This window comes from Aptenodytes forsteri, unplaced genomic scaffold, assembly GCF_000699145.1.
Source record: "Aptenodytes forsteri isolate BGI_AS27 unplaced genomic scaffold, ASM69914v1 Scaffold15, whole genome shotgun sequence".
Lineage (NCBI taxonomy): Eukaryota > Metazoa > Chordata > Aves > Sphenisciformes > Spheniscidae > Aptenodytes > Aptenodytes forsteri.
This window is the reverse complement of record NW_008795129.1, coordinates 11788028-11802072: the sequence shown is the minus strand read 5'-3', so window position 1 is coordinate 11802072 and position 14045 is coordinate 11788028. Positions and strand designations below refer to the sequence as shown.

The 14045-nt window shown below is 45.9% G+C and overlaps 1 protein-coding gene across 2 annotated transcripts in view; it reads left to right on the top strand.

Moving 5' to 3' along the window:
* BTRC (beta-transducin repeat containing E3 ubiquitin protein ligase) overlaps positions 1–4932 on the top strand; it is a 100372-nt gene extending 95440 nt beyond the window's left edge. For both annotated transcript variants that reach the window (XM_019471750.1, XM_019471749.1), the window contains 2 exons: positions 3351–3544; positions 4554–4932. In XM_019471750.1, coding sequence (XP_019327295.1) covers positions 3351–3512 — 162 coding nt within the window. In that variant the 3' untranslated portion in view covers positions 3513–3544; positions 4554–4932. The remainder of the gene's footprint in view (positions 1–3350; positions 3545–4553) is intronic.
* The last annotated feature ends 9113 nt before the right edge of the window (positions 4933–14045 follow it).

The following is a 14045-nucleotide window of genomic DNA, read 5'->3' as shown; positions in this document are numbered from 1 at the left end:
TTTTGGTAGGGGTGGTGGAGGGGGCAGAAAAGTCTGCTTGATCAGGGCTATCTTGAGCCATGAAAACTCAAGTCAGCTTAGCCCCATTCTGCAGGATCTAGAAGTCATTTCTAGGGGTCTGGCTTCTTTGGGTGTCCAACTGGTTTGTTTTTTTAATGTTGCAAGCTATAAAGCATTAAAAATTAGAACCTGTGGAGGTTTCATTCACTTTTTAACGGTTTTGTTCTGTGATTTGGAGTTAACAACTAAACCCATTTTTGAGACTTGTCCTTCTTGGAATCCATGTGTCAGTGGGTTTACTTCAACCTGTGTGTACCTAATGATGTAGAAGTACATTGTCAGAATTGTTGACATGGAAAGAAAAGTAGTACGTTCCAAATTTGAACAAATAAGAACAAAAGCAACCTTGGGATTGCTTTTAACTGGCTTCTGGGTGTTTAGGGAAAGAGAGGCTAAGGACTGAAACAGGCAGTGAAATTGACTCATCCTTAAACAGCAACTACTATTCTCATGCTGTCCATTGATATTTAGCGCAGGTCTGATGATGGTGTGATTAAAATGTCATTGTGTGAGTGTTAACAACATTCACAGTCATGCTTAACAGTGGCTCTGCACTGGTCTTACAATAATGTGGAAAGGTTGTGAGAAAAATGCCAGTACGCCCAAGGCCATGGGATGGTTCCTATAAGCATTCCTCCATCACATTCACCCCCAAAAACTTGCACTGTTGCTGGGGATAAAGGAAGATTTCAATCCAGTACCAAATTCTCATTGAAAAAGAAGTACTAAATGTATTTCTTTTTCAGCCAAGAAGTGTTTGGGTTGGTATACGTTAGACCTTTTCCTACTGTGACATGTGACTAGTCTGTGCTCTAAACCAAGATCATACCGAGGCTGTCTGATTCTCTAAAAGTGTGGTTACCTCTCACCAGCTGAGCTGCGCTAGCTGACCTTCTGCACACTCATCGACCACCTGAATTGCTACTGTTGCTGTAGATTTTGCTAAAGTATTTTACTTCACATTTGGTGCAGGCTGTGGGGGTTACTGTGACTCAGCTGACAGGCAGTAGATCATTAAGCCATGCTAACTCTTTCCCAATCATGTATTTGGACCATAAGCTGCAGAGTAGGAGTCTGTGAGAGCCTTGGATGCCTGCAGGTACTATGCTGAAAAACCTTCTTGTTAGCCAAATAGAACTGCAAATAGTTTCATGGCTGAAATCCAGAAAAACCCTTTGTCATCGGCCAGCCAGTTGCAAACTACGGAACAACTCTGTGCCCATGAGCGCATATCCTGAGAGCCTTAGACTTCAGCTCGATATTAGCAGTGTTCCTGCTCCAGCCTGAGACAAATGTGTGCCTAGTAACCTGTAGACTTAATTTAACTGGTGTGATTTCCTCTGCATTTTCCAGCAGTGGACAGTGAAAGTGCCCCAGCTAATTATATTATAAATCAGAAGTGGTGGGATGGAAACACTGTAGGAATCTCAACACATGGATACTCGTAAATCCCTGTTTGATAGCGATGGAGGGGGCCAGAAGAGGGAGGGCAGAGGAAGCTGTTGTGGTGCTTTTAGGACTTTTCATGTTTATGACAACAGGGCGTCCTTATACCCGCTTACCCATGGTTTGGTTTTTTTTTTCTCTTCCCCCGGCCTCCAAAATTAAACCTGGCTGCACAATGAACATCGTGAGTCTCCTGCTGCTTGTGTTCAATTTTCAAACAGTAGGAGGAAAGTGCACAGATAACAAATGCTCGCTGCATGCCAGGTCCCTTCCAGTTTTGTCTTCCGTTAGCTGGAACAGTGGCCACATGAATTTGACAGAAGCTTTCCAGGCACAGAATAAGCACACAGTTCAGCTTTCCTTACGAGGTTCAGGTCCTTGTGGCCTCAACTTAGGGTGTGCAGTCTGCTTATTGCCACTGCAACAGCAAAGGGCAGGTGCTGTGCGGAACTTCTAGGGCAACCTTACTTAGCATACAGTGACTGGGAGAAAAAAAGGAGTTTTGGAAACAGGCTTTGGAAGTACCACTCTCTCTCTTGGCATCTCTGTGAGCAGTCCCTCAGTGAATCTGAATGCTGTAGTGGTATTTTTTTAGCAAGAACTTCACTTACCTCACTGCTATAACACAGACTCTGGAAAAACATTTCTTTTTGGAATAGGTGGGAAGATAGAAACCCATAAGGTGTTTTTAAGACAAATTTGAGTTACGGTTAGAAGATCAGAAAGGTTCCAATGACTGGACCTTTTTTAAATTTTATCTTAAAAATAGAATCTGACTTTTGTGTGTGTGTGTATTTTCAGTTCATTTAAAAATGCAGAGTTTCGCTTTAAAGCAGCTGTTGTGCTTTGCAAACCAAGCTGTATTTTTGTAGTCCTGTGCCATAAGACAGAGGCTTCCCATTTAGTTGCTAACAATTCTCTTTTTTCTAAATATTTGAGAAACCTGTATTTTCAGTACTAAAATGTTTTAAGGCATGTTTTTTTCCTGACCCTAGGCCCCTTACAACATGTGAGCGCTAAAGAGAAATATGTATTAATAGAAGAGATAGGGCTTACTCTACTTGCATGGTTTCTGTTCCCTTCTGACCGAGGAGGCCACTGCTCACTCTTGCAGCAGTGTAAGCACCAAAAAAACATAGGCAACACAAAAGGGAAAGCATAGTGGATTTGCTCTGTGGTATCCAGGATCTTGCTGTTACCTCCTGTTAATTACAGTCTGAACTCTTGCCAAATCGTCATGCCATTTCCACTCAGCCTCAGAGCAGAATGTAAACTGCCTATAAAGAATGCCCTTTCCAGTTCATATTTTTAGAACTGCTTAAGAGGAATTATTACTGTGTCACTGGACTTTACAACAGGCTCCTTAGTGTCCTCCAGTATTAACCTCTTTCCTCTTCAGCAGTGGCAATGGTGCCAAGTCTTGAATGCAAAGTTCTTATTGCCCCCCCTGTAACCTACTGCATCTGGGAATGCTGTGATTTCGGGAAGGAGTTTCACCGTGGACCAAGGAAGAAAGTGCTCCTCTCAGCCTCGCCAGACTGAATTGTGTGGTGGAGGGAGCTTGGTTTGTTCTGCACAGTGCGTGTCCAATATTGGGATTTAAGGAGTAACAGGATAACTGTAATGTCAACTGCCTGCGAGCCAAGTATTCAGATATGGCAAACCCTTTCCACTGAAAGAGGGCTTACTTTACGCTATGTGATGGTGATGCACAGTGTGTCATATGGGGCTTACTGAGAAATGAATGTAACACTAGAATCCAAGCCCAAGTTCATCTTCTCTGCTCCACCCCAGGTGCCAGCAAGTTTGTGAAGTAACATGCTGTGTCTCCCACTTGCATTTAGGAGCATTCTGGAAGAGTCTTTCGACTTCAGTTTGACGAGTTCCAGATAGTCAGCAGCTCACATGATGACACCATCCTCATCTGGGATTTTCTGAATGACCCAGCTGCCCAAGCAGAATCCACTCGTTCCCCGTCCAGAACATACACCTACATCTCAAGATAAATAACACTACATTGTACCTCACACTCGCACAGGTAAAAAAAAAAATAAAAATAAGGTGACACTGGATGTAGTGCGAGCACGCTGCTTGAATGACTAGCTGGGTCTATCTGTTTCTCATCTTGGTTGGACAGTAATTACAGTGTCCTGTAAAAGGACAGGAATGGTTTTGATACCTTAGAATAGGGACTTTATTTTAGGATTTGTGGCATGTGGCGCCTGTGAGTTCCCCTGAAGAACTCCTCCTCCTCTGTCCATCATCATCAATAATTAAATCAGCTATCACTGCTGTCCAGAAGGAAAAGGGTTTCTGCAAAGCGAGTAGAGCAGCTGCTGCCTAACAAGGGGATGCAGATGGCCTGACCCTGGGCAGTTGTCACCAGGCAGGAGGGTTTTGCCAAGAAGCGTCAGCTTTATTCCCTCCCTCTGAAGTGGTGACCATTCTTCTCACTCTGCAGCAAGCTGATTCAAGAGAACAGTTTGGCTAGGGGAGGAGACACTGAGGCACAAGCCCAGGCAAATAAAATCGAGATGCATCAATGTGCAAAATCATTTACTGATAGGGCCTAGCCCTCGTTCTCTCTAGCACAGCATGGGTGTTAAATTGTTCATGTCAGAGCGTGACTGGTTTGCTCATCACCTTACCCTTTTGTCTTGGCCAACCAGTGTGGGGAAGACATAATGTTTCATATATTTGGGTCAGTTGTAGAGTGGATTTGATGTATATGAGTGGAGTGGGATAGCATGATTGCCCACTTTGGTGGGTACATGCATCATTACTGTTAGTAGCTTGAGAAAAATGGCAGAAGAGCTGACAGGCTTTTGCAGGGGGGTGTCCACAGTGACATTGTCCCATGAAAATGCTCTGTCATGGGGCACATTCTGTATCCTGTTTGATTGATAAATATACAGTGATGCTCCAGAGCTGTCAGATCAGCCATCTTGATTTTCTCAAACACTCTGGTCAATCATATGTTCTTTTAAATCATTAAAAGGTTTAGTACGAATGGGGTTTGTTTGGTTTGTTCTGTTTTTTGTTCCCAGGACTCTCATAAGCTGCAGTATTTAAATTATCTGCCAATGCCAGGACAAAAGAACTATCCACGTAACCAATACTTGCTGAAGAGAGAGGCGCTCAGACTTGTTTCTGGAACAAAGTTGGCATGCGGTTGATCTCAGACAGGGTCTACTCAGCGTGGCTGACTGCTAAAGTGCTGCTATATCAGAAGATGACTTTTATCTTTCATGAACAGTTAACATTTTTAAACCTTCCCATCCCTTTCCTCCCTTGCCCCCCTCTTCTTGTTCACTCCTCTTCCCTTTTCCCTGTTTGGTTCCCCTCCAAACCCAGTCACAGATGTCCTATGAATATATTTAAGTTGTTGCCAGAATGTGTTGCTTTGCTGTTAAGCAGAAGACTTATAGCCACAGTGCACCCTGCTGAGAGAGTCACTTCAGGGTGGGAGGGAGGGTGGGTGGGAAGGAGACTGCTACTCTCAGACTGAAATCAATATCCATTGCTAGGCCTTTGAAAAAGCATTCAGCTCTGAAGAGCAACAGAAACACTTATAACAGCCAGATCAGCACCCCGCCCCCAACTTCCCTGCGGCTTTTGGCTGTTCTGACTGCAGACCTATTTTTTGTGGAGAGAAGACCCTTGAAATTTGACTACTATGAGCCAAATCCATCTCTTTCCTCTCCTGCCTGCTCTGCTAACCCTTTGGAAGCTGGATGTGTATTGTAGTCTCCCTTAACATCTGCTTGGCTGGGGAATGCTAGTCAATGAAAAGTTAAACTCTCTTCTGCCAGAGTCCCAAGCATGATGGACTGGGGCTGAGATCCTGTCCACCCCAGCCCCGGGCAAAACGTTGGCCCTGGGCGGTATTTCACTAGCAAAGGGATTGTCTGTACCATCTTCCTCCTGCTGTTCTCCCTGTAGACAATGTGTTGCTGATGGCTTACGAATCATTCTGTAAATTAGAGGCTGGGGTGAGGAGGAAAGCTGGACATTGCTCCTTTCTTTCCATTCCTTCTCCCTTCAGAGAGGCTGTAGCTGAGTGCTGGAAGAGGGAGCTGCTAAAAACCTTGTGAAGCTCTCAAGATCGAGCCACTCTAGAGTGGAGACACTACACAAACACTCTGGCCATGACAATAAGATTTTGCTCACATGAGCACCAGTGGGGCACAGTCCCCTGGTGATGGCAGATGGGTAAAATGAGTACGGCCATGAGTACAGTCAGTACAGTTAGCAGTAGCTCCAGGCCAGTTCTGCAGCATTTCTGGGGCTGGCCTTGCTAGAAAGCCTTCGGAGGGAGAGCCTTTGGTGTGCTTCTCTAACCTACGTGCATGCTGCATTGCGGTTTAGGGACACAGGCTGATTAGTCCCGTTGCTGATAGCTGAGCTGGATCTTTTCTTTCTAGCTGAGGCTTTTGCAGATTGTCATTGTTTAGAAGAGAAAAGTAGCCCTGAAGAGGAGGGACATGAGAAACAATTCTGCATGTCTCTGAACTAGACAGAGAGGTCTGGGGGAAAACAGCTTCTTTTACAGAGCTGCAAGGAATTGCAGCAGGCCTGCATTTGGATCAGGAAAGACTGTGTAAAGCAGTCCCTGGCCATTCCAGGTTTGGGCCCAGATCTTCCACTGTAGGTCTTGAATAACCCCCACTGCCTTAGGGGGGAGTTGCTCCAATCCCACAGTAGGAAATTGGGGCCCTTCGTCTCCGGGCTGGAGGGATTTTAAACAGGCTTTGTTTAAGCCCTTTAAACTTGGAACTTGGCAGATGGGAAATTTTTTTAAGCTATTGTCATCAACTTCACTTTGCTGTGGAAGCAGTTGCATTGTTTCTAATTGCTTGGGATGCGCTTTTTCCACCAATGAAATTTTGCAAGGAGCTGGGCCAAGAGTCCCCAAAGAGCAGTCCAGAGGGCTTAAATCATTTTGGTGACAGCTAAGACAGACAAGAAGGCGACGGAGTTATGGAGGAAGGGAAAGCTGGTGCTTGGGGAATACCTAGTGCAGTTCCCGAAGCATGTGGGCAGCAGTGCTGAGCACTCAGCTCCCTGTATTTTCATTGAGCCTAGAGACTACATCAGTTCTAAAGAGTGTCTCGGAGCGTGTGGTGACACTCCTGTTTTCTGTTTGAATTATTACTGTAGAAGAGTCAAACAGGTTGACAACTCGACTCTGTTCAGGTAACACTGACAGTGTGACTTACCTCTGCAGAGTCATAAAAGTTCTGAGTCACAATAGTAAGTTCATCCACAACTAATTTTGGCACTACTTTTAAGTCTAGGAAGGCTGTTTTGGATTTCAAGGCAGCTCTACCTATCAGGCATACTGCAGTCCCAAAGCCAAAGTGGCAAGGGAGCAGAGAGAATCAACGTTTACATCCCAAACTTTGCTGAGTTGAAGTTCTGAGTCTTATTCTTAATGTTATTTGAACACTGTTCCTCTAAGTTCAGTTATTACAAGTTCTGCAGCATGGTTGCATATCAGCAGGGGTTTATATGACCTTGGCTGCAGATTTAGTAGTTATTTTCCTCAGTTTGGTCATCCTCTGTCTTTTACATTTAGATTATTGTAGAAAACAATGATCTGTTACTCCAGCCTCTGAAGGCTGCAGAACTTCCTAATATTTTAATTGCATCTTTGTGGGCAATACCTGCAAGGATGGATTTTATTTTGCTAGTTGAGAGAATTTGGGAGAACCAGAAGACTGGCTGGCCAAACACAGAGGCAACACCATTGCAGATTGGCCTTGGTTGTCATAGCCCTGCTGCTCCATGCTGCTATTCTGTAACTTCTAAGCACTGCTGGGTCTTCAAGTGGTACCGTAGTTTGAACTCTGCTGTATAGAGCTGTTTAAGGTACAGTTAGTGAGCAACAGCTGAAACCCATTTTTGGCACATGGTAAGAGTGGTGTCTTACCCTCAAGAAGGGACTGTGTCTGGGTACTTCATACAGAACCGCAGGAGGGCGAGGATTCCTACCCCACTCCCCAAGTTGTACAAATTTTCTGATAGCTAAGAAGGAAACTGAAGTTAACTGATCTAACTTGAACTTGAAGCTGCCACAGCCTGACATTTGGTGGTGTTTATTGTGCACCCAGGGAGGAGCAATCTGGTAAGTAGATCTCCCAGTGTCAGAAGAAAGTGGCTTTTTCAAACTTCCCCCCCTTAAGATATGTGTGTGTGTGTGAGTGTGCAAGAGTGCATGTGAGAGAGAGGTTTCAGCATGAACTGGATGGATAATCCCTCAGCCAGGTTGGAGCTAGGAACTGAACGTGTCTGCTGAAAGGAGATAAAAAAGGGCTGGAAGTGTCTGTGGGCTTTAAGTGTTGCACATCGCAATGAAATGAAATACCTCTGCTGCGTAGAGATCGGCACTTCTCCCACAAGTAGGAAGCTCACACTAGCCTTCCTCCTTGGACTATGGGATGGAAAGTACTGGAAGTGTGGGACATTCAGAGCAGGACAATCTGTTATGGCTACACCGTCTCCTGCTTGTGACTCCTTTGCAATAGGGCACAGTTTTGCTGCAAATATTTCTCATCCTCAGAGGAATACAGCTTGCTTTAAAATATGCAGATAGAAAATGGCATGAAGGAATTTGCAGCGAGAAAACTTCTGCAGCTGTCTCCTCTGGAGCAGCTCCCTCTGCTCCCTGTTAACGTTCAGGGACAGACACATCCGCTGTCGGAACAGACAGATTCAGGTGACAAGTTGAGAAGTTTATGATCATCGGAAACATTGAAATGCTTTACACTTGTTTCTAAACTGGAAGCTGACTTGGACCACCATGCTCTACCTACCTGCCACCTGCTCCTGCTCCAAAGGATCCTTTTTTCTTTTTCTTAATTTTTTTTTTGAACACTGAAAAAGCTGGAGAGTATCATGTGCATTTCTCCACTCCCAGGTATGTGTTTCCTGCCCCTGCCACATGTTCCTTTCTCAGGCTGAGCAGAGCTCCAGGCTTGGTTCTGAGTTTTTTGGCATCCCGGCTCTGATGGGAAGCACATCTCCAGGTTGGGCTCTTTGCCTAACTTTGTTAGCTTCCTTTAACACCATTTTAGATCTGCCTTTTGTGGCTGATGATTCCTAAATTCGCTTGGGGGGAGGAATATTTGTGTTTGATAAATCACAAATACTAGCAGCTCTTCCTAGCTAGAGAAGCGGATGAGAAGGAGCAGCCACCTTTCCTACTGCAGGCTTGCTCTTAATTGTGGGAGGAAAAGGAGGAGATAACCCAAGTGGTTGAAAGCTAGGAGGGGGTACAGGGATGGAGATGGATCTCTACAGAAGTGGGGACAATACTGAAAATAGATCTCTTAGCTTGTGTAGTTGGCTCAGAAGAATAGAGGTTTTCTATGAGAACATCAAAAGTCATCAGGAGGTAACCAAGTAAGGCCTCCAACTGTTGAACTTGTCAGTTGATGCCCTTTTTAGGTTGTGTTGGGGGCATGAGGAGAAAGGGATGGTCTAAACTATACTTGCCAAGGGAAGAATGAACTTTGCCAGGGTCTCCAAGCGGCATGCATGATGCATCTGACATGCTGAGCCTTGCCTTGCTGTTGTTCCCCCCGAAGCAATAAGCAGCAGCTTCCCAGAAGGAGGGGGAACAGCAAGTGACCCAGCTGTCCCCAGAGGAGATCTCCATATGAAATCCCTCCATCCTCCTGCCGGCAAATCCCTACTGGGTTCATTGGCATGAGGGGGCCACAGTCTTTCTGTCCCCACTTTGAATTCAGAGATGCACAGAAGCAGCAGGTCCCTTGGGTGCGTTCCTTCTCCACAACACCAGCAGCAGGTTGAGAGGAATGGCTGCCTGCTGAGGCTGAGCATTTGGCTTCCCCTCCTTTCCCCCTCACCCCATTTTGTTGGTTTTTTTTTTTAAATGAGGTGTATAGCCAAACTACTGGCAAATTCCTAAAGCATCTCTTCTAGGGTGAGCCTTGGCACACTGCCAGAATAAATCATCCTTTGTCTTGTCAGAAAACTCTTCCCGTGACTTTGTGCTTGTTCCCAAAGACCGCTGGGCTTCCACATTTGTTGTCCAGCAGATATCCCATGGGAATTGGCAACACTGTTTAATCCTTAGCGATGTTAAGCTGATATTCTCAAAATCAGAGGGATGCTGATATACATGGATGTACAACAAGCCCTTTAGATATTGTATCCAACTCCTAAATAGGTCCCTTTTTTCAATAGCCTGTCACCCTAAAAGATACCCTGATTTCTGCTCAAGCAGGAGCCAAGTGCAGCTGTGGCCAGAAGATCAGCATGAAATACCAGTCTTCATCACAGAGCAGCTCTGCTCGTACCTGTGTGTTGAATAACAATTTGTTGCCTTTACAGGCAAAGTGTTTTAATCTGCTGGCACTCCAGCACTGGTTTACGTCTGAGCGAAGCTCCACGTACAGGAGGAAGGCAGGCCAGCCTGTCCCAGGCTATTTGCAGTGGCTTTTACAAGGAGCTAGCTGTGAGAATTTTTTGGCAATTCAATGTGAAGATCTGGAGCTGCTTTGGAGCATAAAACTTTGCTTTCAGCTACTTTGTCTTTATCATGTGAGGCATTGCAGGGCACAGCCTAGCCACGATTTTAGCATGGCAGAAAAATAATGTGGACCTCAACAAAGTGTAACAGATCCCATTTCTCCCAGTCATTTTACATCACTACGTTTAGGAGAGCTGCATGCCTGCCAGGCCAGCCTATGCTGCATCACTCCTGCCTGCTCAGGCTGAGGTGGGTGTGGAAAGTGGGAGAGGTGAGAAAGAACATGGTTTCTCCAGAGTTTTCTGTTTGTTACTCTGCTATATTTGTTATCTGGATTCTTAAGTAATGAGTGCTTTGAATTTTGTGATTATGTTACGGTGATGTGTAGTTAATGTACTAATGTTCACTTGAGCTAGGATCATGGTAACTGTGTTTGGTTTTGGTTTTTTTTTAACTGTTCAATGGTTTCTCCAGAGTTTTCTGTTTGTTACTCTGCTATATTTGTTATCTGGATTCTTAAGTAATGAGTGCTTTGAATTTTGTGATTATGTTACGGTGATGTGTAGTTAATGTACTAATGTTCACTTGAGCTAGGATCATGGTAACTGTGTTTGGTTTTGGTTTTTTTTTTTAACTGTTCAGAAAATAACTTAAATACAAATACAAAGATTAAGCTGTGAATCTCTCCTGTTTTCCTTTTGGGGTGAAGGGCACTGTCAAAATATCAAGCCTGTATCTTCCTCAAGCCCCATGTATGTGAGTCACGCATCTGCTCCATGTGCACTCTACATGACATTTGCAGCGTGAACACCTGGAAGCGCTGCGGCCATAAGATGGACAGCTTTGCCCCACGGCCTGGGTCGATGCAGCTTCACAGGACACACGGAGTCTGCAGTAGCCAGTCCCACCTCAGAGCTGCTGCTCATTGATGAATGCAGCATAAAAGACTGCTCTGGCAGTCGGAAAAAACACTTATTCCTAAAACCACAGCATACTTTTTAATTAACAAACTCTCCATTCATAGCTGATGGCCTCTGGCTGGGGCAAATGAGTCCGCCCTGTAAGCCAGAGAATGGATGTGGCTGACACAGAAGAGCCGGAGCCATCCTGCCCATTAAAAAAGTCAGGGGGAGAAGCTATAAAGACTTTGTGTTTTTCTGGGTACTGTTGCAAGATCCTGGTAGGAGAAGCAGAAATTTGTTTTATAAGCTAATCAGAATCCTGCTGTTCAATAATGAGTGAGTAATTGACATATCACAGCACCGCCACGCAGCTCCATGGCTGGGGATGCTGTCATGCTTACGGCTCGCCCGAATTTTAATGCAAGCACCCTTGCCCTCAGAATACCTTTCTCTTAAAAATGCTCCTTGGATAGCAGCCTTGGATCATTCCGTTTTACTTAACAGCCCCTTTTAAAACAAAGCCCACCGCAGTTTTAAGATCCTGACTCCTGGGGTGGTCAGAAAACAAACAAACCCCGCGCTCCTGCCGTCTCTCTTCCCGCTGGCTCCATTCTTGGGAGCCAGTGGGGGACTGGAGATTGCAAAGGCTCCTGCTTTTCTGAAGCGCTGGGAGCAGGATTCCCGTCACTTCTAATCCCTGTCTCTCCTTGTGACAGGGTTCCCAGCAGCCACGTGCTTTGTTTGGCAAGGGTTTTTATTTACACCACTTCAACCTTTTCAGTTCCCTCCCTGCTCCTTCCTCCTGTCGGATAATAGATTTGGAAGAGGAATTGCAGTGGCAGGCTTCATCGATCGTTTTGGATTGGTCTATAATGCAGGATGCAGCTTGAATTAAACAACCTGTGACTGCCAGCACACACGGATGAGGCCCCTTACCTTTCGTACTCACAGTCCTGGGTCTCTGTGTGTACCCAAACAACACGCATACACCCAGTCCTACATGAAGCAGGTTCTCCTTGTGCGTTATTGCTAGTTGTTCCTTAGCTAGTCCTGCCCCTTCTTCTCCTTGACGTTTAAAGACGAGGATCTGAGTATGTATTCCAGATTCTAGGACTGTATTCCAGATTCTAGGACTGGGCCAGTGCTGTGCTGCAGGGCTGGAAAACTTCTCCCAGGAATTCTGGCATGACACCCAAAAACTCAAGTACTAAACAGAGTCTTTGAGAAAGAAAAGCAATCTCAATTGTAAATTTCCACTGGAAAAGAATGAACACCAGACAGCTTATCTTAAATAGATTCAGTGGTTAATTACCCTTTCTGTTTAAAAATGTGTGCCTTATTTCCACTTCAAATGAAGGAGGAAAGTAATGTTTACCATAGCTTCAAATTAACAGCATTTGATCAACTTACAGCTTTAAAATGAAATCTTCTGTTGGTTTTTTTTTATTATTATTATATTATATACACACTTTCAAGAGTATAGGAAGCTAGTTTTTGGAAAGGGGAAATTGGCCAGTTTAGACCTGCTAGGCTAGAATTAATGTAATTCTTAAAAAAAATGTTTAGGATGAATTCAGCGGTTGGGTAGTGCTGCATCGGTTTGAAGAGGGTTAGGATGGCGAGCTCTTTAGCGTGGCCGGGGAAACAAAAGCCCTGAGCAGATAGACATGCTCCAGTGCTGCCATTGATTTCTGCGGGCGAGCTGTCCCGCTGTCCTGGCAGCCCCTGGGGTATGGGCTGCGCCTGGCTCCGGCAGCGTCCTGGCCCGTTTGTTGAAAGGCCGTGTGCGGCAGAGCTCCCCCTGTGCAGTGGCAGACCTGTCAGCGCCCAGGAGGGTGTGGAAATGATTCAACGTTTTGTGGGAATAAGATGCCACTCCTGGGCTTGAGAGCCTGGTGCTCTGTCTGTATAGCTGTGCCTGCAGAAGATTTCTCTTTTCCAAGTGCTCAAGTTGCTTTACAGCCAATGCACACACTGCCCAGGACACTCCCAGGAGGAAAGCACCTGCGCTGCTGGAGGAGAAGACGAGCAGAGGAAAATGAGATCCTGCTTGTGCTAACTATCCCATGCAAATCTGACCTAACGGCCCGCAGCCACCTGAGGTCTCAGCCTGTCCCCTTTGCTGGCTGATCCTTGGCGAGTATGGCTGAGGACATCTGATGGACAGGGATGTGATGCCCTTCTAGCAAGCTCCTGGCAGTGCATGTGTGTGAGTACCAGCCGCTTTGCTTTGCCCTAAGAGAGCTCAGACACATTCATTATATCCCCAAGGGATACTCTTTGTTTCTGATCAGTGTTATCTTCCCATCCTGAGCTTTGTCTCTGAAATGCTTTGCTGACATGCACCTGGCTGGTCGGAGCAGCTAGAAATTTCCAAACCAGCAGGGAGGTTGCTGAGCTGTGGGGCTGATCTGCTGGGGACCACTGAAGTTGGATAAGGAATATGACCAGGAAAACCTGGGCTTGAAAAGGTCTCACCTGTACAGGTAAATAGCCTTCCCGCAGCTGGAGAACGGAGTCAGATGGGCTTTCCAGCGCAACAAGGCAGAGACAGCAGCCTGAGCAGTGCTTTCACTAGGGACACCACTGAGTTTCTTCTGGAGGCCACTGTGGTTTGCAGAAACTCAAGCCCCTGGTTAACATCACGCAGCTGATGTGTCCAAAACTCCCTGTCCCATGCCCAAAGCACCCTGCTGGCATTTAAAAAGGCAGATCAAGTAAGGCTTCTCCTCCAAGGGGGCAGCGAGGCAGGGAGGCTGCTGGACCGTCTCTGTTTCTGCAGTGTCAACTCCAAAAGGGCAGCGCCAGCAAACTGCTCTGACCTTTCAAGCTGTGGAGATGTCTGCGAGCGGCTCGGCCTGCTGCGCCCGTGCTGCCGCGTTCCCTCTCCTCCAGCACAGGGAAAGGGGTCAGTGGCTGCTAAGCAATGCATCTTTTTGCCTACGTTTATTTGAGCCACTTACTGCTTCCTTGTGGACTTTGTTCTAGTTTGGACTAGATGGTGCTGGGCAAACACCAAGAGGCAGCACTGAAGACCATGTCCTCTCTGAGGGATTTCTATCTCATCTTGGAAAAGGGGACAGACTCTCCCAGTGGGTCTTCCCCGCTGCCGCATTCCCCAGTCCTGCAGAAATCCTTGT